Genomic DNA, 24,584 nt, shown 5'->3' with positions numbered 1-24,584 from the left:
AGAAACAAAAGAGGGGAAAACTTGTCCATCTTCGGGAAGGGGACGAGAAGGGCCTGAGTGAAAACTGCGAAACCAGGGATACAAAACCAGCTGTAAACATCTGGGACTCAGGCCTCCCAGGCTGGCCACGTGCCCACCCTTTTCCCCAGACAAACGAATCAGATACTGTACAAATGTATAGAAACATCTTTTATTTGGGTAACGTGTCCCAAAACAGGTCAGTAAGTAAAATAGATTCTAGAGAATATGGCCATATGCACAGCCCTACCTCCCCAAAAAATAACCCCAGGAGAGTGAGGCTTTCCCTTCCCCCTTGGGCTCCTCTGGTATAAAAAAGGTTTGGCAGCTCTGTATTTATCATCTGGGTAGGGGCACCATGTCCATGTCCTGTAGTCCTAGGGTGCTGCAGTGGTACGGGGGCCTGCAGCTCGGCCAACCCTCCCCCGACCCCAACCCAGCAAACCCAGCACCCCAGGCCCTGGGACTAAAATAAAGAGCAAGAGAGCCGCCTTCACGGAGGTGCTGGGCAGGTGCCATCAGTGTGCTTTGAGAAAGACGGAGGGCATTTTATTTGGCACTTTAAAAATAGAGGAGTGAGCGGGACTGGAGAAGCCAGAGAAGGTACCAAAGCTGGCAGGAAGAGGCCACTTGGCACTTGTGTCCTGGGAGAAGGGAGGAGGGAGACAGATATGAGAATAGGAGCTAAGAAAAGTAGGAGGGGTCCACTCCAAATGCCAGGGCTGAAATGGGCTAGGAACCACAGAACTGCTGACTCCGGGCCTATGGCCTCTCTATACTTTCATCCCACCTCACCAAGGTACCCACCTCCAGCCTCCCCGTGTCAGCTTGTCCCTATGTGTAGTGTCTGCCCGAGTCTAGCTAGCACTCAGTGTCTTCCCCAATACTGATGTCCCTTGATCATGTATCTAGTGACTCGACCACGCCTTGTCCCTTGGGCCTTGGGGCCAGGCTCTTGTCTACCCACCTCCCTTCCATTGGTCAGATAGTTCCAAAGCCTGCATCCCTACCTCCCAGAGAACTCTTTGGTTCTCAATACCTCCCTTCCCCAGTCCTGAAGAGGGGAGGAGGGTCAAGGGCACCTGATACCCACCCTCCCCTGCTCCTCTTGGAGCCTCCTAGACTTGGATGAAGAGCAGGCCAGTGAGTAGGGCAAAGCCTGATAGGAGCAGAATGACCTTGAGGATCCTCTGCTCAGAAGTGGCCAGCTCCTGGGGCAGGATTTCCAGGAAGGTGATATAAAGAAACGTGCCAGCCGCCATCCCCTCCAGCACAGACTGGGCCAGCTGGTGCAGTGGCCCCGCCGACTCTGCCAGAGCGGCACCCAGCCCAATGCCCAGAGGTGTCATGCATGAGAAGAGAATGCCACAGCCAGCCACCACCTTTGCTCGCAGGTGGCTCTGCAGCAGCCGCAGGGACAAGCTGACTGCCAGGACACCTTTGTGAAGCAGCAGAGCCAGGCACAGCTCCATGGCCCGAGCCCGGTCTCGCTGCAGCCCCACTGCCAGCCCCTCGAACACCGAGTGCAGGGCCAGGGAGAAGACCAGGACGCAGGCACGCAGAGCAGAGGGGGCTGCCAGGGCTCCACTTGCTGGGGGGATGCCTGGCCCATCGTGCCAGTGCTGCGGCCCACCATTCGCTGTCCCCAGAAGAGCCCTCGTCTCCTCTCGTGGCGGTGGCGCCGACTGCTCCTTGTAAGCCAGCGTGATTTGCTCCATCACCAGGACCAGAAAGAAGCCCATGGCCAGGATGAACTCTTGTAGGGGGAACTGGAGCTGTGGGCAGACGGGGCAGCAGGGAGTTCAGGAGATTGGCCAAGAATGGGGAGGAGCCCGGTAGACCTGGGCTCCCACACAGACACAGGGCCAGTCAGTCACACAAAGATTCAGTCACTTGGTGACACAGACACAGAATGATACACAATCACACAGATTCTGGTGTCACTCAAGTGTTACATGTAGACCAAGATTTCTCAACTTTGGCACTAGTAACATTTGGGGCTGCGTAATTCTGTGCTGGGGAGGGCTGTCCTGTGTCCCTGGCCTCTACCCACTAGATGCCAGTAGCAGCGCAACGCCCTCCCTCCCTGAGATATGACAACCAAAATGTCTCTGGACGTGACTGAATGTTTCAGGGGGTGAGGGGCAAAACCATCCCCAGTTGAGTCACTGAGGTAGACGTACACAGAGTGTCACACATTGGCCCACCTTCCCAAATGCTCACACATGGAGCCACATACTGTCACAGGGACACTCAGGCTTACACACGGTCACAAGGAGGCACAGGTCAGTCACTCACAGACACATAGAGGGTTATATCCAGTGTTAGTTCCTCAGTCTTAGGGAACTAGAGGAAGAGCCTAGTGCCAGCCAACTGTCTCAGTTTTTCCCGTGACACCTTCCCATGCTTTGGACTTGATCTTCCCCATATCCTACTTCCTTGGGCCTTTTTGGTCAGCAAAGCCAGGCCCCTGGAGTTGCCTCTTCCCCTTCCTAGGCCTGTAGGGACCTCTATTTCCAATCGTTCGGGGAAGTGGCAAGAGAGTAAAGATGATTCTCGGAGTGCCAATAACTTCCTGGAGGCCGGAAGTGAGAAACCCACAGACTAGGTCACACACCTGGTCATCAGGTTCTTCACACGGTCTCAAAAGGTACATAGGGGTCACACAGGGACTAGGGGAAGGAACCCACAGAAAGACCTATGCCCTGTGACGAAAAGTCACAATTCATAGGGTCACACGCCGATGACATGGAGGGACACAAGAAGACATCCATACATACCACCTCTCCTGGAGGTGTGCAGTTGAATACACCGCGTGCAGCCAGCCAATGCTCACTCACCGTCACGTGCAGGGCTGCCAGGGCCTGATCTATGGCTGCCAGGTAGTCAGGCAACAGGTCCAGGAGACAGGTAGCCAGAAAGACGCCCCCAGCAAAGCAGCTTACTAGGCTCAGGACTTTTTGGCGTGAGGCTGGGCAGGTGTGAAGCACAGAAGGGAATGAGCAAATGAACCCCCTGCCGACCCCACTGCCCCAAGCCAAGCGATGGTCACTCTTGCCTCCCCTCCTCGGGTCATCATCCTCAGCCCCACGGCAGCAGGGAAAGGAGAGGCTTACCTGAGGCTTCCGGATTAGCTCCGGGCCGGCGCAGCACACAGATGGGGACCAGGCTGCACACTAGAGTCAGCACCAGCAGGAGCAGCAGGGCCCCCAACTTCAGCTCCAGTCCCACAGGCATTAGGGGCTCGGAGGCTACGGCCTCGGGGCGCCACACCAGGAGCTCTGACTCTCCCCAGGGCCCCATGGTGGCTGCGGCGGCTCCGGTGACTCTCAGACCTGGGAAGACACAAGTGGGGGAATGGTCATGGAAGGAAACATGGGGCCAAGGAAAGGGGAGAGCTGGTGGCCAAATGCGGCTCCCTCGCCACTTTCTGACCTTCCCGACCCGGTGTGACTCATCCACTCCTGCACCGGGAACATTCTTCTTTCCCCTCACGCTCCATCCCTTCCAAGTAAGTGACTTGTTCAGGGGCCTAGCAAGGGGCACACTGAGGCATGAGGCCCCTTCCACCCGGAGCCCCGAGAACCAGGGAGCTGGCGTCCTGCAGGAAAGTACAGGCCCAGCCCCCTCTAGGAAGGAACGGATGAAGCCAAGGGCTGTGGAGAGATGCCGCGCGGGTCGCTTCGTGGACCGTCTGAACACGGCGAGGTCGGGCGCTGGATCCCGCTCCCGCTCCCGCTCCGGTTTCCCCAGCGCCATTCCCCCGAAAGGGAGAGCGACCGCTTCAGGCCACGGGCTGGGACGTCGGGGTAGAAAACTAAAGCGGGGCCCTAGGAGTCTGGGGTCCCGGGACGGCTGACACACAACCGAGGGCGGTGTCCGCAAGTCCAGGCTCCGGGAGGCGGGGTCCCAGGCCGCCAGCCGCCCGGGAAGCAGAAGAATGCGGGAGCCGGAACGCGGGCTCCCGGGAGGCCTGGACGTCCGACCCGGATCCCACTCCCAGGGCGCCACACTCACCTCGCGAGGGTCCCACTACATGGCACCCGCGGGGTTCCGGCCTACGTTCGGGAATTCCCACCCCCTCCCCAGCGCTCCTCCTCCCCCTACAGCCTCCGCGTACCCGCCCCCTGCTGCCAATGACTGCGCCTGGAGGGCGGGGCCAGACCCCGAGTGACGTGACCTAGGGCCAATCAGAGACGGGCAGCAGGAGCAAGGCGGAGGCGGGGACGAGGGGGGAGTGCGCGATAGCAAGGGAAGGGGCTGGAGAGAGCATCTAGGGGCTGCGGGCCTGGGGCGCCGTGGTGGGGGTCCGAGAGGCCGGAGCTGGACGGTAGGAAAGCAGAGGCCAGGCCTTCCTCTTTTAAAAGAAGAAGCTAGAAAGCCCTCGGACGAGGCTGGTGCCCCATACCCACCGCGCATTCTCAAGTCTTCCGCCCTGCTCCTCTGAGTGTACCTGCCTGGTCTTGACCGAAGTGTTTTTATCCATCTCTTGGAAGACTCCAAGATCCCTTCCGGGCACCTTGGCGCCAAAGGGAAAGCCTTCCCTTTTTAGGACTGACTCCCATGCTTGATTTACCTTGCCAGCACCCACAAGAGAGGAAAAAAACGACACGGCAGAATTGGAAAAGGGAAATAGCAAAGAGAGGGCTTTTCTTGAAAATCATTCCTTCCTGATTGCCAGTGGCCTGAGCTGACTTCTCTACAGCCTTCAGCCTTCTTGGAGTGGGAAAAGAAGTGGTGGGCCCCAGCTCATGGGGTGCTGAAACCCCTGTCAGTGAAACGCTTCTCCCCCAGCGCACTCCAACTTACCATCCTTACCGTTGCCTCAAGGCACCTGCCTTGGGTTCCCTCCAAACTCATCTCCGACAACTCTCCAAGTCCTCTCCCTCCAGCCATGCTGGCCTCCTTTCTGTTTTGTGTTCTTTGAATGTGCCAAGGTATTTTCAGCCCAGGACCTTCCCTGTTTCTTTCACCTGGATCCTCTTGGCCCACATCCTGTGTTATCAGAATCCTCTTCTAGCCTCATGGGAGGGTAGGGTACAAAGGAGGAAGATAAGGAAGGGGGCTCAACCTGTTCTTTTTTGCAGAGGTAAAAAGGCCTCATTGCCTAAAGAAGGGACAGAGTGATGGCTTGATAAGTAACTTCCTTAAGAAAAGGGGGAATGTGAGGACTTCTTGAGGGAGGTAGTCTAGGAGAAAAGAATCATATAGGACTCTTAAGATCAGGATGTAAGTGAAATGGGGTACTGGGGTCCCATCAGTTAATAATTATCATTGCTGTTCTAATCTCTTAATTAAAAGATAAAAATTACTGTTAGAGGCAACTCCAGAGTATTTAAGGGAATATTGTGCGTGCTACGGTTTATGACAAATTATGCTTTCTGTCTGTCACAGATTATTGATAATTGGTAACATTAACAAAGAATCATGCATTGGGAGCCAGGACTCCTGGGTACTACTAGTCCCAGCTCTACCTTAGTTTGGTGTATCATTTAGGTAAATCGTGTTCCCTCTTTAGAGCTTTTTAAGTTGGTTGGAAGAGGGAAGTTAGACTAGCAGATGATGCCAAAGCTTCCTTCCAGTTCTAACATTAATGGAAGCTGACTATATTTTTCTCTTAATCATCTCTGCACATGCAGCCTGAAGGAAGCACTTGGAAACCTTTCTCACTCTAGGAAAAATCTAATCAAGGACAGCTCTCCTTTCCTCAGAGCTCTGCACTGATCGACCAAGCCTGCTTTGTCTTTTCATTACTTGAGCAAGATGCAGGGAGATGAGCAGGAAAGACAGAGTTGAGAAATTTGGGAAAACTCCAGCAAGATAGCTTAGTACAAAGGATATGGGCTCAGGCATCTAAATCTTTGTTCAGCTACTTACAGAGTAACCTTGAGAAAGTTACTTAACTTCTCTCCCCCAGCTGAGAATTTCTGTGCCAATTATATGAGTAACATGTAATAGCTACTCAGTAAATATTAGATCTGCTCCTGTTATTACTCTCAGCCCAAATTTTCAACAGGATACCAGTTTGAATTCCAAATCTACACCTCAAACTTTCCTGCTTTTATTCACCCAGCTCTCTTTTATCTGAAGGACAACTGGGTGGCAGGCAGATGAAAATCATACCTGTATCAGTATAACTCCATTGTTTTATTTAAAGTGAATTCCTGGGTCATCAGTCACTAGACCAAGGCAAAAAAAAATTTTTTTTTTTTTAAATCCTGAGTTTTGGTATTCCTCCAAAGATAAAGAAGATCTTTATCTTCTCATAGGTAAAATTAGTACACTATTACCTGACCTCTCCACCCTAGAACTCTTGTGGATTAAATGAGAGAACAATGCTTATGAGAACATTTTGTAAACTATTCAAATGCAGGGGATACACTGTTGTTGGGAATTTTACGCAAACGACAAGACAAATTCCCACACCACACCCCAATGATTTTTTTTTTTAACATTTTGTCGTTTTTCCAGACCCGCGTCCCTGCGTTAGTTAACAGTCCTGTGAGTGTGTATGTGTAACTGCTGTTCTTCATTAAGAGCATAATGCACAGATTACGGATTTGTACACCCCGCGATTGCGCGACTTTCCGCCGGCTGAGTCAAAGCTCGGTCGCGTAACTTGGGTCAACAGATTATTTACTCCCCGCCTGGGTAATAACCTGGGCTTCCGAGTCACGTGGTAAGAGAAACCAAACCCAGCCGCTACCCACACTCTCGGAAACTTTCCCCTTCCCTACAAGTCTTCTGGCTCTCACCCTCCGTGTGGTCCCGCGGAACCCAATCCCCGCGGGGACAAATAAATGCTCCCGCCCCGATTGGCCTCACTCCCTCTCCGACAGCCTATTCGGACCAGTTACGTCGGAGCGGGCCTCAAGAGGGTAATTCCATTGGCTCCGTGCCCTGCCCATCCAAACCTCTACATCTTCATCTCCCAATCAGACTCAAGTGTGGGCAGGGCGCGGCAGGGTGCGGGGTGGAGGGGGCGTACCTCCGTAAGTCTTGGGCAATCCTGTAGACTTTTTCGTTTGTTTGCATTCCTGCGGTGGTCTCCCTCTAACAAAATTGATGGCCGGAGAACAGGCTCTCAAGCGTCCTGGGCTTCAGTCACAGCCATCTCTATCTTTCCCTGAAGAGACACCAAACCCTCTGGAAGATTTGCTATCGCTAGGAGAAACTGAGGCAGAAAGGGCGAGGCTGTCTATGTTTTCCTCGGGTCTGGTTCGTGGACGCTCAGCCTCTTCACCCCCAGAGTCAGTGCCCCTACCGTGGTTCCCGCCTAGGTGCAACCCATTTGCCTAGTGGAAGGCTGGGGGCGGGGTTTGGCTGGGCAGGTCCAGGATGCGAGATCCTGGAGAGAAGAAAAGGTGTACTGTTTGGGACGGTCAGCGGGCTGGACTGGCTTGGCAGGGCTGGGCTCTTCGGAACAGGTAATACCCCGGGGGCCTGTTCATCTGAACCACAGAGATAAGGCCCGAGGCGAAATCTCCAGGTGACAGGTGAGGGGCTGCACAGGTGAGGGATAATGGAAGGGGGAGCGAGAGGAACCCAGAATCTGTATGTGTGTGTGTGTTGTTGTGGGGGGAGCAATCATCCTCCTGCAACTCTCCCCCCCCCCCACCTCCACAAGCCTCCCGCAGGATGGATTTCGGAACCCCTGACCTGCTGGACGTGTGGCTGGAGCCCCCGGATGGTGTCTTCTCAACAGGCCCCTTCCTGGAGCTGGGACTCCACTGTCCACCTTCAGAGGTCCCAGTAACTCGGCTACAAGAACAGGGGCTGCAAGCCTGGGAGTCCAGTGGGGGCCGTGGCTGTGTGAGTGACAAATGGAAGTGGGGGTGGGTTGAGACACAACTCTGAGAGGTTTCAGCCCTCACTTGGAGAGAGGTCTGAAGACAGTGCTCCTACAATAGACATAAACCCTTAACTATCTCCGTGGTCAAGAACAGGAAGGGCGAAGGTGAAGCATGAAGGATCTAGGTATGATATCAGGAAGGACTTCCAGAATTCTTCCCTGTACACACATACACCCTCTTCTAATACAGGGCCTTCAGGAGAGTGAGCCTGAAGATTTCCCGAAGCTTTTCATTGATCCCAATGAAGTGTACTGCTCAGAAGCATCTCCTGGCAGCGACAGTGAAATCTCCGAGGACCCTGGTCACCCAGACAGTCCACCTGCCGCCAAGGCACCCAGTTCCCCTACCCTCTATGAGGTTGTCTATGAGGCAGGGGCCCTGGAGAGGATGCAGGGGGAAGCTGGGCCAGCCGTAGGGCTCATCTCCATCCAGCTAGGTCAGTATTGTTCTGTGGGAAGGGGACCAAGACCCTTCAGATCGTGCCTTAGCTCTGCGGTTAAGAGGGTCTCCCCAGCCTGTGCCACTCCCCGGGCCCTGCTACCAGCAGGGTGTACCCGCCAACTCTTCTCCCAGCCACTTGTCTCCTCAGATCCGTGGAGCCCACCACTTATGGTGCCTGATGCTTGCATGGTCAGCGAGCTGCCCCTCGATGTCCATGCCCACATCATGCCCAGAGCAGACGCTGTACACCCAGTGCCTCCTTCAACCCTGGTGAGTCTCGGGCTTGGCTGGATGCAGTCCTCCCTGATACACACATACATACCCACGCAGTGGGGGAAGGGAGGGAAAACTCAAGCCTGGGTGTTGTGGCATCGGGCCTGAGGGCCAGGCAGATGTGCGCAATTTAAGGGCAGGAAAGGGCTAGGGAGACAAGCCTTTGGGGGGTAGGGTGGTGAGGACTCAATTCAGGAGGTGGGGTGAGGGAGAAGCCTGGACTCGGTGTGGTTTGCTCAGCCAGGGCTATGGATTGTCTCAACCTCGGGTCAGGATGCGGAAATGGGACAGGCCGCCTGGGAATCCAACTGGTTCCTGGGCATAGGGTGTCAGAAGCAACTGCAAATACCTTTCCGCTGGAACCACTGTCCAGCAGGCACCCTCTGCCTGGGGCAGCTGGGAACATATCACATGCCTTCCCAAGGCTGGCTGGGCTGGTTCCTCCAGTGGGAGAGAGGAGGGGGCCTTGCCTTTATCTTGGAAGGAACTCCTTGTGTGCAAAAGGCAGGGAACAGGTTCTAAGCTCGCTGCCGATCTGGGGTTGAAGCTGGGATCAGAAGCCGAGCCAAGCATCTCAGAATCTTGGGCTGAGGGACCTTAAAACATTTGATGCTTCTAAACTTGAGTGTGTGTTGAAAACACTGGGGAATTTATGGTTTTGTTCTTTAAAGAAAACCCCCCAGGCCTCATTCTCAGAGGTTTTGACTAGGAGGGTTGGGAGGGACACCTCTCTAACAGTTCCACCAGATAGTCACAGGGCAAGAAGGGAGACCAGGAAGAGGCAGAGGCAGAAGAAATGGTTCAGAGAGTGAAAGCAAAAGCAAAAGCAAATGCCTCTTAAGTCACAAGGTGAAGCATAAATCTTCCAAAAAGGATGAGTTAGAAAGGCAAGTCACTCCGTCGGTGGGCCCACATGAACCAGACACCATCTACGCTGCCCACATACTCTGTTATGAGAAGTTGGTCAGTCTGGTTACCCTTAGGGAGTTGGGAGGGGACAGAGTTTTCGACTGAAACGTGGGGCTCAGACCCCAGGTGAGTGGGCCACTGCCCCAGGGAGCTCCCCGTGGTCTGGGTGACACACTGCCAAACGAAGTTAATGGCTGACAGTGAGTGATTTGCCTGCTGTAAGCATAAGCAAAGCCGACCTTAGTGAGTTATTCCATGTCCTCTTCAAACAGCCCTAAGATCCGGGGAGATGTGGACGAGTACAGGCTCTCCCGAGCTTGCTCAGTGTGCTGAGGTCCAGTGGGTGGACAAAGGCTGACCAAACCACCTCCTCTCTCCCTTCTCCGCCTCAGGAGGTCCCTTTGGGCATGATCCAGAGCCTGCCTGAATTCAGGTCCCCACCCTCACCTCATTTCATGGTTAGTTATTTCTCAGTGCCACTGGGAAACACTCTCTAGAAGGCATGCAGGGGGAGAGGCCTGGGTGCTGGAAACGGGGTGACTCTCTCACCACTCTCATCTGCTCCGGTCCCCCAGCAGCTGCCCTGTCAGGCCTTGATCCTGACAGAGGAGGAGAAGCGTCTACTGGGGCAGGAAGGGGTTTCCCTGCCCTCTCACCTGCCCCTTACCAAGGTAACACACTTCCCCAAAGGGTGATCCAGCCCAGCGGCCCCACCGTGGCCTCTGCGGAGCCAGGATCACAGGGAAGGTGGGGGAGGTTAAGGGCTGGGACTGACACACCCTGGGCCCCCAGGCAGAGGAGAGGATCCTGAAGAAGGTCAGGAGGAAAATCCGGAACAAGCAGTCAGCTCAGGACAGTCGGCGGCGGAAGAAAGAGTATGTCGATGGACTGGAGAGCAGGTGCGCTTGGCTCCCCGGGGGCCAGGTCTGGGCCCCCCCCTTAGCAGGCAGGCAAGGTCAGGGACTCACACGATGGCAGAACCCTGTCCCACCTTTGCACACTCCATAGGGTGGCTGCCTGCTCTGCACAGAACCAGGAACTACAGGAAAAAGTCCAGGAGCTAGAGAGGCACAACGTGTGAGTGAAAGCATCGTGTGCGCTGGGGTGCGCTGGGGCAAGCGCGGCACCCAGCTCCCCGCTCGGGCCCTGGTTCCCAGGTCTAACCCAGCCTCCCTCCTGTCCCAGCTCCCTGGTGACTCAGCTCCGCCAGCTGCAGATGGTCATCACTCAGACCTCCAACAAAGCTGCCCAGACCAGCACCTGCGTTCTGGTACCATCAGCCTAGTCCCGTCTCCCCCACCTCCACCACCCGCTGCCACTTCCGGCCCCATACCCACTCCTAAGCCATACCGACCTTCCCACCCGATGACCCCGCTGCCCCCTGCTCCCTTCTGTCACTGTCCCCGCAGCCCAAGTGTCTCTTTGCTTCCTCCCAGATCCTTCTGTTTTCCCTGGCTCTCATCATCCTGCCCAGTTTCAGCCCCTTTCAAGGTCTAACAGAAGCCGGGCCTGAGGATTACCAGCCTGGCAGAGGTGAGAGGCGAGGGCAGGGAAACCCTGTTCATCTAGTGAGCAAATAGGGCTCTGCTCCCCAGGGTCCTCAAGGGATGGGAGGGAGGAAGGGAGGGCCGGCCGCTGATGTCTAGGACCCCCACCCAAGGGAGCACTCTACTACTGCCCTTTCCTTCATCCCACAGTGATTTCCAGAAATATCCTGACTCACAAGGACATGACAGAATATTGGGAGACCTCAGTTGTAGAGTCCAGATTGGGGGGGCCACCTGGGGCCAAGGGTGCAAATGGCTCTACAAGGACACTGCCTGAGAAGATGGGAAGGCAGACCAGCCCCCGCGGGCAGGCGAGAACTGTGCTGCTTGCAGATGAGATGTGAAGATCTGACGTGGGTTGAACACTTCCTGGCCCAGCACCCATCACAAGGAATCCTAGCTTCCCACTCAGGGTTCTCCGGCCTCAGGGGTCGGAGTGACATCGGGACGCTCTACATGTCTGTACCCTGAGGCCCAGTCTGCCTACGAGAGAGGGCACCTGAAATACTTTTATGTATCTGTGACTTTATTTCTTCTCTGGAGATAGGGTGGAGGGCAAACGGAAGTTTCTGCTGAGAAATAAACTTTTTTTGCTGAAATCATATCCCAGTTTTAAATAAGTAGTAGAAGAGGGGGAACACAGGTACTTGGTAAACTGAGGCTGAAAGCCACCACCCTCTTTCCCTCCCTGCCCCCATGACTTCCTGCTTCAAACCAAATTACAGTAGGGAAGGAAACGATGTCATTCTTTTTATTCTGCTCATTAACAATCTAGACGAGGAAGATAGGAACAAGGAGTGCCACCACAAGGTTCCCCAAAACCAAGCGCACAAGTCAGTCTGTTCCACCTTCTCTGTCTGAGGGAAGGTCTTTAAGACCCATATAAAACGGTTGAAGATCGCTATATGGACTCGATTTGCTTCCGGACCTTCTCCAGAGCCTTTCTGTCCAGCTGTCGCTGACGAACGATGACGAGGCAAGCGAAGACCACGGCCACACCCACGACAGCCCCTTCAAATTTCCAGAATAAATATTGTTCCATCAGAGCTGAGCGGCAGCTGGGGGCGGGAAGAAACAGTTATTCCCAGGGAAGGCCAGACAGCCTCTCCTTCCAATCTCCTAACCAAGGTACATCCCAGGGGAAAAGAGGAAACCAGAGTCAGTCTTCTAATGTGTTTCAGTACATAAATCCCACTCAAATATATCATTTCACGTATTTTCTGGTGAGAGAAGCAGAGTTGGTATTAACCAATTTTACTGATGAGAAAATATGGCCAACAACATAGCGTTAAGGAGCAGAGGTGGGACTTGGGTTGAAGTAATTTGGCTCCAAATCCCTTGCTCTTTCCAATATGCCACGCTCCCTCCAAGAGGAAGAGGTGGGACTGTCTACCTAAGGTCACAGGAGCAAAGGTGACCTAAGAGGTTTCTAGAAGAGACATAGCACTTGCCTTTTGAAGTCACTCTTCTTAGATAAGCTGCATGTGATTTTCTCCACATTGCCTGTGGCACCACACTCAGGGGTGGTTTTCTGCCAGGAGAGAAGGACCAAAGCGCAGGTTAGGAAGAAGCAGAAAGGCTGCCATTCAGAACAGGCAGGTGCCCACATGCTAGGGCTCAGAGCAGTCAGGCCACAGAACTAAGGGGACGCCACGTGACTAGGATATGTGTCTGAAAGACGGCTTCAGGGGCAATTGTCTAGGAGAGGCAGGGACAGATTCCAGAGCCTGCGGATTAAAAATGAACAGGACGTGGGTATTAGCTGCATGCTGCCGTGAATTTGGAAAGAAAAGGGCACATTTTCGGGGGAGGGGGGGGTAGAAGACAAGTTCAGATTTGGACATATACCAAAACTGCAAGGGAAAAGATTGCAAGACAACGCAAAGGCATGCTTCGTCAGATGGAGGGGCTGATGCGCTGTGCGAACAAAGGGAGAGAAAACAGGTACTCACGGCCTGGAAGCTAGAACATGGGGCACACTCTTCTGCCACCACAAACTCTTCCACCATCCAGCACGGCAGCTGTGAGGTGCTCACTAAAAGGGGACAGAAATGCCGGCCCCAGACCTCATTCAGAAAAGATGTGTCCCCCAGGTTCTGCCCATCCAACCTCCCAGCACCACCGAACGCCCGCACTCCACGTGACGCCGCCCTCTGCTGCCCGTGCTCCTGACATATGGCGGGACGTCAACACAGAGCACAGCCGAAACTACGGGGCCGTCCGGTTCCCAGACCATCACCCACCTGACAGCTTCTCCTCTTGCACCGGGGCCTCCGCTTGGCTGCAGCGGTGAGAGGGAAAGGGGGGCACAAATCAGAAAAGAGGGAACGCCGCGACCCCCGCGGTCGAGGGCCAAGATCGCCCTGGTCCCCGGGGGCGGGTACTGCCGGATCCTCCGTCTCCCCCCTTTCCCCTGCCCTCAGCCCCGCCTTACCAGAGCTTGAAGGCGAAAGCGCACAGCACCCAGAGGTAGCGGCCCTGGGGGAGGCCACGCCTCTGCGCGCCCGCAGGCATGGGGTGCTCGGGGTCGCACCAGTCGGGACGGTGCGGCCTGCTCGTCTGGCCTCGTGCCTCCGTGTGAGCGCAGAAGCGGCGCCTCCTCTGCAGCCGTCCGGGAGGTTCTAGGTCAGGCTGCGAACTGCTGGGGCTGCCTCGGGTCCAAGGCTCTACTGGCACGTGCCCATGGCCACGGCGAGGAAAGCCAACGCTCTTGCTGGCGAGGGCCGTGAGCTCCCTTGTGCCGGCCCGCAGGTCTGCGCGAAAGGCTCCGCGGCCCTAGAACGCCCTCGCCTCCGCTTCCGCCCCCCGCGCGGCCATCTTGCCCCGCGGCGGCTCCTGGGCGTGGGGCCGGGCTGCCCCGCCAGGTTTTCCTGCCCGGCGGGTCGGCGGAGGCGGAGGCGGAGCCGGAGGCGCGCGCGCTGCCTGCTGGGCCTTGTAGTCTTTCGGGGCTGGCGGCGCGGCGCGCTGCTTCCCGGGAATCGGCTCTCGGAGCGGCCCGTTGGCTCGGTGCCCTCTCGTGTTTTGGTCCTGGGAGTCTTGCGGGAATTGAGGAAATGGCGGCGGGGGAGCTGTGTTCTCGGTTCGTCGTCCCTGGGCTGTCGCCTCGTTTGCCCCTCTGGGCTAGGCGAGCAGCGGGACGTACAAAGGAACCACACGTCGCCCGCCAGGATTGGCTCCTTCCTTACAACCCTTAGATTTATCGTTAAGCTTCAGCCTTTCTGACCTATTAACCCATTTCACCCTTCCCGTCCGGGATGGTCAAGGGCAGACGCGGGGTTGGCGGTCCGGCGACTTTACCCGAGACCCCCGGGGAACGTGAAGCCTTTCCCTGTCTCTGGGCTCCCACTCAGCTCTACTCAGATGTCCCCTTCTCGCAGGGTGATTGCTAGATTACTGCCCAGAACGGGTACTTGAATGACCGCCTCAAACGCTCTCAGCTCTCTCTTGCTCCTACATGATGCAATAATCCTTAGGGCAACGAGGAGAGCATGAGATTTGAAGTCCCGACAAGTGTTGAGCTTCGGTTCTCGGGCTTATTAGCCACGTGACTTGAGAACGTTATCGGGCTCTCCGTGTAAAATGGAAATGCCACTGTGCATTTTTTTTTTTTTTGGTCGAGATGCAAATGGAATGTTTATGAAACCACTTATTCTCCTTTAATCATATTGTCCTCGCCTCTTATACTTTTTAAATCCAAAACTCAGCTCATTTTGATGCCCAGTAATCCTACTCCCCATACTTTTTTCTTAACTCTGCTCCACGTCTTCGCCCCACCAGTCTTTCTAGCCCAGAGACCACAGCTGCTACCCTCCCCCACCGCCAGAAGGGCGAGGGCACTTTGGAATTACCAGTATATCTAATGCTACTTCCCATAAATTCCGTCTTCCCGTCAGACTTAAAGCTGGCTTCCTCAGAGCAGGAACTATCAGACTGGAAAGATCACTGGGTGAGAGTTGAAGAAAAACAAAACAACTGGTTAAGGCTGAGCTTTAATTTTGCTTGTGACTGTTTTTCCTTTATTTGTCTGTGTGTCAATAGTTGTAGATTACAGAACGTAGGGTGTGGGTTTTTCCTCGGTAGTTTTTAGCTATAATGGAAGTTTTGATACACCTGAAATTAATAATAAAAAGTATGTATTAAACACACACAAACACTCAATGAAAGTGAGATTTCAACAGCAGACTTCAGTTGAATTGACCAGTGAGAAGCCAACCAAAACAGTGCTCTAAAGAGAAAAGATGTCATGCATGCTCGATTTCCACTGCCGGTATTACGGTTCTTGTTGTTTCCCCCCAGATTACTGCAGTAGCCTCCTAATTCACCCCAATACCAGTGCTGTCCAATAAAACGTTCTGATTTGTGTGTGTGTGTGTGTGATGTTTTTAGTGTTCTATATGTGCTCTACCCAGTACAGAAGCCATAAGCCACACATGACCAGTGAGCTCTAACTCTAGAAATGTGGCTAATGTGACTGCAACATTGACTTTTCCAAATTAAATTTAAAAAAAAAGTTTTGGCTGAAATCTAGTATTCCGTTACTCCTTACCCCGTTCTATCTTGTTTCATGACAAGCTGTGAGATCTTGTTGAGATCTCACATCCAACAGCCATACCGAGCAACTGCATAGGATCTCCACGCTGAAACGGAATTTTACAATATCTGCTGTGAGGTATGATGACGATGTCAGTCTTCCTGGGATTCATAAAATGCAAGTCTTTCCTCTTCTCTCGAGCAAATTAAACTCACTGGGCAGTTGACTACAGAGCTCAAACATAAGCCACAGATGAGGACATTACCCCATCAAAGCTTGGATGCTTAGTACATTTATCAAATCCATGTCCAAGTTTTTCTCCCAGAACATCAGACTTCTTTCTGAGTGTTGTCTTTTACCAGCAGAAATAGCAGCACGAAAAAGGCTTTGCACTAACCAGGGCTGTGCCATCCACTTCCACACTGCAGGCTCGGGGATTTCTGAAATACCTGGGACATCATATCCATGAATAAAACTAACAGAATCGTGTCTGAACCAATCTGACATTTTCATTATCCTGACAAGAGATCAAGTCCGTGAGATCATTCCGCTGTTTAGAAAGTATTGTGTAAGATGAAAGGGGCTGTGTCCTGAGTTTTTTGGTGGTGGTTCTTTTGCATGTCAATACTTTTGCCTCTTTGTGATTCAGTAGTTAGGACCTGTTTCTGTTCAAATTTACTTGTCCCTCGTGTAAGTGCCACCCAAAGGTTGTGTTAACTTGACCACTGTGCTTGGCAAATAGTAGATGCTCAATAAATATTTATGAATAAGTAAACCTCTTCTGTGTCTCATTCTCCTCATCTATAAAAGATGATAATAATGCCTACCCGCTGCAGAATCAAAGATGCTTGCACAAATCACTGGGTAACAAGACTAGGTTCTGCGATTGCGCTGAAACTAGGGATGTCACTCCCCTGGGGAGGCCCAAAAAGGAGTTCTTCTTAAAGAAAGAAAGAAAGAAAAAGTCCTTCTGGAATGTCCTGGGCCAGAGTCTGCCCACAGTGATCCTCTGAACCCCATAAAGGAAAGAGTATGTCCCCATTCTAGGTTTAGAAAGAATCTTTTTTTTCCCCAAGTGTATACACATGACTTGTATTCATCTTTTGTTATCAGTATATTTTGAGTATTACAATTTTAATACAGTTTTTTCCTTTCTTTCTGTTTGTTTTTCTTCCCCTTCCGCCTGCGCCTGCTCACGGCAGCCCAGATCCAGGGAGAGCTGTTGTTCCCAATCTTAGCTGTAGAGGGCGCAGCTCACTGGCCCATGTGGGAATCGAACCAGCCACCTCAGAGTTAGGAGCACGGCTCCAACCACCTGAGCCACCGAGTCGGCCCCAGAGACAGTCTTTTTCTTGCTGTTTTCCTCATCAATTGAGCCCCGGAGAAGGGAGAGCTGTTTGACTAGTCCTGGCATCTCAGGAACTCGGGCAGCCCAGCCATCTTAGAGGCAGGAATTTACAAATAGAGTGACTCCAACACTGATGAAAGTTACCCAAACCAGGGACACTTGTGCAAATGGTGGCCTTTAATACTGAGAAAGACCATGCAGTGACAGGATAGGACCAAATGTTCAGAGAGCGGTGCTGAGCCAGCCTCTCACAGGACCCTAAAACCTGATCCCAGAACAGAATCAATCATTTGTTTACATTTACAGTTGCCCTGGAAACCCAGGGAAGGTCTAAGGCGCAGGGCTCCCTCCCTTCCTTCCCTCCTTCTTCTCTTTCTACCTCCTTCTCACCTTCTTTCACTTCCTCAATTCTTTCCCTTTTGGCTTCTTCCCTCTCTGATCTACCTCCTTTCGTTCTTTTCCTCTTTCCTTCCCCTTCCTTTTGTTCTCCATCGTCTCCCCATTCTTTCACCAGGTACCATCTCTCCTCCTCCAAGCCCCACCTGCTACTTCTCCCCACCCAGCCCCTCAGCCCGGCCTCCCTAAGGCTCAGCCTCCAGGCTCAGGGTCGGCAGCAGCAAGGGGTGGTCAGCCCAGGGAGCACTTGGTGTTCTTCTTGTCACAGGTTTTCAGGTCAGTGGTGGAGGGCTTGCTGCTGTTCCCCTACAGGCAGAAGGGCACAGGGGTCAGGGTGACAGTGGCTGGCCGGGGTTTGAGGCTACAGACTTTGAAGGGGACCCACCCTCATGAGGTGTCTTAGCATTGCCCAGCCCCCAACACAGCCCAGCAGAACCGACTCACCGATCTCCGGCTTCCTTTCAGCAAGATGTCCCGGGCCAGGGAACTGAAAGCCTAACGAGGAAAGGAGGTTGGTCAGATCAGACTGGAGAAAAGGATAAGTCTGTCTTCAAATACGCCATCTCTTTGGGGGTGGGGAGGGGGTGTGTCTCACCTCATCCACATTCATACTGGATTTGGCGCTGGTCTCGAAAAATCGGATTCCGTGCTCCCGAGCCAACTAGAGGGGGGACATGGGAAGAAGAGTTGGATAAAGGGCAGCAGCCAAGTCCTCCGCCATCCGACCTCATCGTGGCCCTCCCAGGCCAGTTCTAGAACATTGCCCAGTCTGGCCCTTACCTTATCGGCCTGCTCCTTCTGTACCTTCCTCTTGGCTTCCATGTCACACTTGTTCCCCAGGAGGAGGCGCTCCACCCCAGCGGAGGCATTCTGGGAGCAAAAAGGTAAGACCAGTAAAGCTGGGTCCTGCTCATCTTCACAATGCCCATCCTGCTCCAGGTTCTGCCCTCACCTCTTTGATGCTCTTCATCCAGTTCTGAATATTCTCAAAGGATTTCTCATCCGTGATGTCGTATACCAGGATGATTCCCTGGGGATAGCAGAGTTCACAGAGGAGCTTGGGACCCTCGTCCCCTTTAGGCTTCCCACTGCCCTCTAAGTGACCCTGTAAGTTTTATCCTCAAATCAAACCACTAGGCCACTGTCATCTGCAACCCACACTGTGCACCCCCATTTGTCCCTGCCCCAATCCCTGCCTTTCGGTACTCATAAACCTACACTTTATTGCCTCGTGCCCTTATCCCTTGGCCAGACCCACACTTCGTACCATGGCTCCACGGTAATAGGCAGTAGTTATCGTCTTGAATCGCTCTTGGCCAGCTGTGTCCCTGGGAAGGTGGAATATTTCAGGGGGTAGCATAGAGGGAAGGGCTCTCCAAAGAGACTCCCCTCACCCCTGCCAGCTAAGAATTTAGCTTTTGCAACGTGCTAGGGCTGAAAGGAACAGAGTCAGGAAACAGTAAAGGAGGAAAGGGATGCCGCAGTTGGGCTAATACTGGAGATGACAGAGGCCTAAGAAACAGGGTCTCTCCGGTTTAGTCCTCGGACGCTTACTCGATGCCAAGCACTGTGTACGTGTCATTTCACATGTATACATATGTGTCATTTTGTGGAATCTTCATTCTACCCTTGTGAGACAGGTTTTACTGCCCCTATTTTACAAATGACAAAACCGATTTGGGGAGGCTAAATAACTCATGAAGGTCATCCTCTAACAGAACCAGAATCTGAACTAGTCTGTTCTTATCTCTGGCATCGTAATGCCACCATGAAGCCTGGTAGCACGTAAACACCTTCAGGGTCTCCAGCTTCCTTTCTCCACCTGCCTGTCTGGGCTCTCCATAATTTAGACAGAGCACTCGCCTCACAGCCAAGTCTTAATTCTGTGACTTGCTATTTAACTGCTTAGAGCCTGTTTGCACATTGTAGTTCAACAGACATTTGTTGTCAAGTTCAAAGAGTGCTCTGGAGCCGGGCGAGGCAAGAGAGTTACCAAAAAAGCTGAAACAATAGTTAGTGAGCAGAAAGAGATGGAAGGACATCTGAGTGAGAAGACAGAAATGATTAGAAGTGCTGGAAGGAGCAATGGGGAACAGGACAGAATGAGGCAGAATAGGAAGAAAAGGGTTGTAGGAGGTAGACCAGAAAGTCTGGTTAGAAGTCCGGGGGATTCACTCACCAGACTTGCAGTTTGATCTTCTTTCCCTCTATTTCCACTGTGCGGATCTTAAAATCAATTCCTGGGAGTGAACACAGAAGTTGACGTGTGTGTATGAGTGTGTGTGTGTGTGTGTGTGTGTGTGTGTGCACGCATGCACATGCAGAAGTGTGTGGTGGGAGGGGGGAACGGATCAGCAACCTTGTTGGAAATGTAAAACCAGGAGAATCTTCTCAAAACTGTATTTATATAGCAAGCATACTGTTTTTTACTTAGAGTTTTATGGATTCTGCAGGGAGAGTCAAGGTCCTTAAGGCCCTTGGGTCCACTCAGCCGTGCCAGCTGACAACTGTCTCAATTCAGTCCATGTCCCTCTGAAATATTACTTTCAGATCCCTTTTCCCTTCTGTTTTCCTAGAACCCTTCACTCTCAATACCCACCCACTGTCCTGGTCCTCACCGGTAAAGAGTGAGGAAAAAGCGAGCTGATGTCAGTCTACGTAAATTAACTCAGAGGCCAGGCTTGCAACCAAGAAAGTCTGAAGCTAAACAAGATCCCTCCTGAGGTTGAACTAGGAAACGGCGGCATTTTTCCTTCCCCTTTCTGACCAGAATTGTCCTGAGATTCTCCTGGTCTTATTTCCCGGATCAGAGGAGATTAAGAAAGATGAGAGGGGAGGAGGGGACACAGTTCTTAGTGGAAACTTGGGCACCTCCCCCAGCCTGTTGGGAGCCCTACGGAGGAGGCTGAGTCACCAGGCTGACTCAGAGACCCCAAAAGTCCCCTCGTTCCCACCTTGTTCACCAGGCAAACTGCATATTCATGATCCTAGCCCTTGGGCCACCCTCTAGCACAGCCAGCCACTCCGTTCCACCCTCCCCGCCCCCTATTAAGTTGAGGGGCAAGGAGACTGAGTAGGTGATAAGGGGAGGATGCAGTGGGCAAGTCTGAAAGTCAGTGGGGCAGAAAGACGCTAGCAGAGTTGGGAGAGAGATGGTCGGGGAGGGGGAATACAGGAAATGTGGAGAGCAGATTGAGTTCTAGGTGGGTGGGGTGGGGGAAGAGGAGCTGAGAGGGAAACAGCAAAGGAAGGATTCACGTGGATCTGGGGACACGAGGGACAAGAATGGTACGAAGAACCACAACCCAAGTTGCCTGGAGGCTGCAGAAAGGTTAGGGGTTTGGGTACCAACCAGAGGCATGTATGGGGGATGGGTCTGAGACAGGGGTGGAGGAACCAGAGTTTAGAAGCCTCACTCTAAGAGGGCTGAGAGGTGGGGCCACTAGTAACCCGGGAGCCTGGGGATGAGGGCATGGGGGGTCTGGGGTATGGCCAGCGGGCTCACCGATGGTGGAGATGTAAGTGTTGTTGAAGTTGTCCTCTGCAAAGCGAATGATCAGACACGTCTTGCCCACCCCCGAGTCCCCGATCAGCAGCAACTTGAAGAGGTGGTCGTAGGCTTTGGCCATGGCGGACACTGGGGGAGCCGGGGGAGGGGTGGGGAGGCGCCGGGCACTGGTAGGCGGGAGTGGAGGGTTGGCAGACACAGTCGCCCGGAGCCGGGCCAGGAAGAAGTTTTCCTCCCTCTCCGCCCAGGCTCCGGGAAAGAGAGGCGGCACTCCTCTGGGCCCCACCCCCTGCCCGCCCACCCTCCGGCCGGCCGGGGAGGCAGCCCGGCCTTCTGCGCCCTGGGCTTTCCCTTCGCAGCCGGGGACGGCCTGTCTCCCTCGCCATTTCCCACAGGTTTTTGCTTACTCCCGTTCCCCTCTATGCTTTGACCTCATTCTTACCGTCTGAGGCCAGAGAGGCTGGGGTGAAGGGAAGTAGAAGTTTAACCAAGATGACCAGGGGAAGGGGAATTTTCGAGGAATTAGGAGGAAGGGAAAGGTTTTGGGGGGAATAAAGGTGAAGGCAGGGATGGCGCTGGGAGTTGGCAAAAATTGGGGGCTGATTTTTGGGAGGGCTATTCAAGGAAGATAGATTCCTTCGGGGACAATTCTAGAATTCTGGTGTTAGAATTCCAAGTCCTTAGTTCGAGAATCCCAGCTCCTTTTGAAAAAAAGCGGGATGCCCTGGAGTAGGAGGTTATATATTGAGTCAGTCTGCCTCCTGGTGGAACAGAATGAAAATCAACAATTACACCAGAATCAGCCGCACCCTACCCACCCCCACCCCCATCCCCCTACTCCCATCTCCCCCACCCCTCGGCCCCAGTCTTCCTTCTTCTGGTACCCTGTGTGTGATTTCTCTGACAAGCCAGCTCAGAAAGAGATTCGGACTACAAATGTCTGGTCTCATTCTTCCGATGACACGTGGATCTTTTAACACAGCCCTGGGGCACTCCTCACACCCTACTGAACCGGCTGTGAATGCGTAGCCTTGGCAACCAGGAAGCTGAAGTATGCAGAACACGGCTATAAAGAAACAAGTTTATCTCTGCCTTTGAAAAATTACTCAGAATATCTGCTTTTCTAAGGGGTCAGAGGAATCGTCCTTGTATAAAGATACTGTGCTGGTTGTGAGAAGGTATCTTTTGTCACTTATCTCTGTTACCTTATGTGCCCATGTTTGTTCCTTCTTAAACAAGGGTATTCAATCCCTTTTTGTCCATTCTCTCACCTCCCATTATTTTATGTATTTTTTTAGCTGCCATCAATAAGAAATTTACTTTTTAAAAAGTCCAAATGCTGGCATTGTCCAGGAAAATTTAACAGGTTTATTTATAATTGTTATAAAATTGAACTGTTGAAACTTGTTCACTGAAACATTTTGACTTGCATTAATGCTTTATGTCCCCGCATTGATAGTAAAAATTCATAAACAAATGAAAATGGAAAAACTGCCAATATCTGATTTCTGTCCCCTATTTTTCCACTTGCAATCATTTACTTAGGTTATCTTTTGAGCCCATGGGAAAAAAATATCTAACGTTCAGAACTACCAAGAACAGGAAGAAAATAATTTTTTTTTTTTTTAGAGAATGAAATATTTCCCAACATAGTGGATTCTTAAGCACGTTCTCCATCTATGCTGTGTGCTAGCTGGAGTTTTTTTTCTGCACAATTGTTACTCGTTTGGCATGGATAGCATGCGTACAGGCTGGTGTCTTCAAAAAGGCCCACCAGACAGGCCTTACTTGCCTCCTGCGAAGCCCCAGTAGTTGCACTCTGGAAGCGCTGATCCGTTTTGAAGTATTGAGCAATGTCTTGCACCAGACGCTGGAAGGGAAGTGTGCGAAAGAGACCTTTCAGTGGACGTCTGACAACGTCTAATTTCACGGAGTGCCACGGTCCCAGGTTTGTAACGATGAGGTTTCTTCACCCCTCCAGTAGAGGGCGCACTCTTGTGAGCGGCGCCTGTAGCCAGTTGCCTCCTGAGTGCTCTCCATCGGTGGGTTTGCCAGCAGTCGGCTTTGCACGAGCCGTGGTACAGAGACCTCCTTACTTAGCCCTCTTCTCCTTTGGCTCCAGCTGGGGGATCTACGTGTACAGGTAGCGTTGTCTGGTGTTAGAGAGTAAGGGCGGCGGCTGCGAACATCCCATTAGGTCTTCGAAGTGTATCACACGTCTTGAGTCTTCTCTGTCTCTCCTCACTTAGCCAAACCATTTCTCATCAGTCCTTTAAATTACTGTTCAATTTTCATGGATTATTCGGATAAAAACCCATCAGTTCTTGTTCTTTACATCTCGCTTGGAACTGTTCGCCCTCCGCGATTTATTATTCTCGCTCACCTCCCTAAAATGGACGCACGCTGCTGCGTACCTGCTGTCACCCCATCGGCATCCAGGTGGTACTCTCCCCATAGCTCTCGGAGCTTTGGCAGCAGTGCTTCCCCCCCAGTTGTGGCAGGCTCATTCTGGCCTTGGGCTTTCTGTTCATAAGCTCTTCCAGCCTCGAATGCTTCCCCACCCCCCAGATTGTTACATGGTTGACACCTTATCTTTGAGATTTCAGCTTAAATGTCACTCTCTCAGAGGTTTTACCAGCCCATCAGTTGTGAGTTGGAACCATTTTTTTTAATTTAAAAAAATTTTTTCCCCCAATTACTGTTGACGTACTGGAACCAGTTCTTATGAACCGCTGGTGAGAACAGATTGTGGATACCTCTTACCAACTCTGTGTTTAACGATGTCACCTTAGCAGTTTGAAATCAGCCACATCCGGAATATTTACACCGTTGAAACTAGCAAAGACAGCAAGCCTCCACAGAGCCGGTGGTCAAACTTGCACCAGCACGTCCCTGTTCCCACTCGCATGCCTTGCCTACCCCTTTCCTTTGGAATTAACCAGATCCCCAGCCCCCACCCCGTGCCATTTCGGTCATCCTCGTTCCTCCTTTACGACAAAAGGACATTCTAGACCTTTGGTTGTTATTGTAGAAGATGATGCTTCAACCTTCAGTGCTCCTTTCTTACTCCCTGTCGAGGGTGTCCGTGCTGCCAAGATTGGAAATCTTGCGACGACGACAGTGTTGGCGAACATGTGGGGAAAAGGAGGCGGGATGTCAGTCAGCACAACCGTTTTGGGAGGAGTTTAGTCGTATTTTGGACAATTTAATTTCTCTGTGCATCACTTTCCTAACCTGTAAAACGTGCATAATCATAGTTATCAACCTGGTAGGGTTCTTGTGAAGATGTTCTTGTGAAGCAGTCAGAACGCTGCACCTAATAAGCACTTGAAGTGCCTGATGCAATTAGTATTAGAGGGAACGATTGGGAAGTAGACAATAAATGTAACCCCAGCAGTAGGTTGGGGATGGGGGAAATACGAGAACTATCATATATTTACATTTCTGAATTGTTTAAAATAGGCAAACTGAACCAATTGAAAAGTCCGGCACCGCTGGGTCGGTTTCCGTCAGCAGCTCCTACGTATTAGGTTCCGACTGTCCAAGTGCAGCACGAAACTTGATGGAGATCGAATGCTCTCCTTTTGAAGACAGCACGCTCGTCCTCTCCACGCGGGGACACGTCTGGGTCCCGACTATCGCTTAAGACCTTCCGAAAATGGCAGCGCCCTGCTCGCCGCCCCGCAGACGGCCCGCGAGCGGACCTTCCCAAGATGGCGGCCGCGGGCCCAGGCGTCACTTCCTGCGGAAGGAGGGATAT

At 52.6% G+C, this 24,584-nt stretch overlaps 4 protein-coding genes across 11 annotated transcripts; 1 reads left to right on the top strand and 3 right to left on the bottom strand.

Moving 5' to 3' along the window:
- Positions 1–164: 164 nt before the first annotated feature.
- Positions 165–4,107, bottom strand: SLC39A1 (solute carrier family 39 member 1). The gene is made up of 4 exons (XM_081026844.1): positions 4,036–4,107; positions 3,135–3,353; positions 2,859–2,989; positions 165–1,793 (listed from the first exon to the last, which is right to left on the bottom strand). The coding sequence occupies exons 2-4, from the start codon at positions 3,319–3,321 to the stop codon at positions 1,137–1,139; spliced, it is 975 nt and encodes a 324-aa protein (XP_080882970.1). The 5' UTR covers positions 3,322–3,353; positions 4,036–4,107; the 3' UTR covers positions 165–1,136.
- A 2,864-nt stretch (positions 4,108–6,971) lies between these two features.
- CREB3L4 (cAMP responsive element binding protein 3 like 4) lies at positions 6,972–11,644 on the top strand. 8 transcript variants are annotated; one of them, XM_081026838.1, is made up of 11 exons: positions 7,020–7,514; positions 7,646–7,830; positions 8,061–8,307; positions 8,461–8,582; positions 9,887–9,952; positions 10,073–10,165; positions 10,287–10,393; positions 10,503–10,571; positions 10,680–10,764; positions 10,931–11,027; positions 11,192–11,644. In XM_081026838.1, exons 2-11 carry the CDS (start codon positions 7,657–7,659, stop codon positions 11,383–11,385), a joined length of 1,254 nt encoding a protein of 417 aa, XP_080882964.1. In that variant the 5' UTR covers positions 7,020–7,514; positions 7,646–7,656; the 3' UTR covers positions 11,386–11,644. The 8 variants fall into 8 exon arrangements, with proteins under 8 accessions (XP_080882961.1, XP_080882962.1, XP_080882964.1 ...); XM_081026837.1 differs by having other exon boundaries at positions 7,259–7,514; positions 10,070–10,165; XM_081026841.1 differs by lacking the exon at positions 9,887–9,952 and having other exon boundaries at positions 7,030–7,514.
- JTB (jumping translocation breakpoint) lies at positions 11,554–15,104 on the bottom strand. The gene is made up of 5 exons (XM_081026843.1): positions 13,476–15,104; positions 13,285–13,322; positions 12,994–13,076; positions 12,493–12,572; positions 11,554–12,099 (listed from the first exon to the last, which is right to left on the bottom strand). The coding sequence occupies exons 1-5, from the start codon at positions 13,553–13,555 to the stop codon at positions 11,943–11,945; spliced, it is 438 nt and encodes a 145-aa protein (XP_080882969.1). The 5' UTR covers positions 13,556–15,104; the 3' UTR covers positions 11,554–11,942.
- A 281-nt stretch (positions 15,105–15,385) lies between these two features.
- Positions 15,386–21,071, bottom strand: RAB13 (RAB13, member RAS oncogene family). The gene is made up of 8 exons (XM_081026842.1): positions 20,822–21,071; positions 19,496–19,556; positions 18,584–18,644; positions 18,269–18,346; positions 18,097–18,186; positions 17,912–17,977; positions 17,761–17,811; positions 15,386–17,622 (listed from the first exon to the last, which is right to left on the bottom strand). Exons 1-8 carry the CDS (start codon positions 20,943–20,945, stop codon positions 17,548–17,550), a joined length of 606 nt encoding a protein of 201 aa, XP_080882968.1. The 5' UTR covers positions 20,946–21,071; the 3' UTR covers positions 15,386–17,547.
- Between the last annotated feature and the right edge of the window lie 3,513 nt (positions 21,072–24,584).

The sequence above is a fragment of the Rhinolophus hipposideros genome, assembly GCF_964194185.1.
Source record: "Rhinolophus hipposideros genome assembly, chromosome: 19".
In the NCBI taxonomy this organism is placed as follows: Eukaryota; Metazoa; Chordata; class Mammalia; order Chiroptera; family Rhinolophidae; genus Rhinolophus; species Rhinolophus hipposideros.
The sequence above is the reverse complement of the archived record's forward strand: the minus strand, read 5'-3'. Positions and strand labels throughout refer to the sequence as shown.

What these genes read in the sequence shown, in the direction of transcription:
- CREB3L4 (XM_081026834.1), top strand. Translation starts at nt 7,657, where the DNA reads ATGGATTTCGGAACCCCTGACCTGCTGGACGTGTGGCTGGAGCCCCCG. An exon ending in GTCGATGGACTGGAGAGCAG is followed by an intron (nt 10,394 to 10,502) that starts GTGCGCTTGGCT and finishes CACACTCCATAG; the next exon opens with GGTGGCTGCCTGCTCTGCAC. An exon ending in AGACCAGCACCTGCGTTCTG is followed by an intron (nt 10,765 to 10,930) that starts GTACCATCAGCC and finishes GCTTCCTCCCAG; the next exon opens with ATCCTTCTGTTTTCCCTGGC.
- SLC39A1 (XM_081026844.1), bottom strand. Translation starts at nt 3,321, where the DNA reads ATGGGGCCCTGGGGAGAGTCAGAGCTCCTGGTGTGGCGCCCCGAGGCC. An exon ending in AGCTAATCCGGAAGCCTCAG is followed by an intron (nt 2,990 to 3,134) that starts GTAAGCCTCTCC and finishes ACACCTGCCCAG; the next exon opens with CCTCACGCCAAAAAGTCCTG. An exon ending in TGGCAGCCCTGCACGTGACG is followed by an intron (nt 1,794 to 2,858) that starts GTGAGTGAGCAT and finishes GTCTGCCCACAG; the next exon opens with CTCCAGTTCCCCCTACAAGA.
- JTB (XM_081026843.1), bottom strand. Translation starts at nt 13,555, where the DNA reads ATGCCTGCGGGCGCGCAGAGGCGTGGCCTCCCCCAGGGCCGCTACCTC. An exon ending in GCTTTCGCCTTCAAGCTCTG is followed by an intron (nt 13,323 to 13,475) that starts GTAAGGCGGGGC and finishes TCACCGCTGCAG; the next exon opens with CCAAGCGGAGGCCCCGGTGC. An exon ending in CATGTTCTAGCTTCCAGGCC is followed by an intron (nt 12,573 to 12,993) that starts GTGAGTACCTGT and finishes CTCTCCTGGCAG; the next exon opens with AAAACCACCCCTGAGTGTGG.
- RAB13 (XM_081026842.1), bottom strand. Translation starts at nt 20,945, where the DNA reads ATGGCCAAAGCCTACGACCACCTCTTCAAGTTGCTGCTGATCGGGGAC. An exon ending in AAGATCAAACTGCAAGTCTG is followed by an intron (nt 18,645 to 19,495) that starts GTGAGTGAATCC and finishes CCACCTTCCCAG; the next exon opens with GGACACAGCTGGCCAAGAGC. An exon ending in CCAGTATGAATGTGGATGAG is followed by an intron (nt 17,812 to 17,911) that starts GTGAGACACACC and finishes TTTCCTCGTTAG; the next exon opens with GCTTTCAGTTCCCTGGCCCG.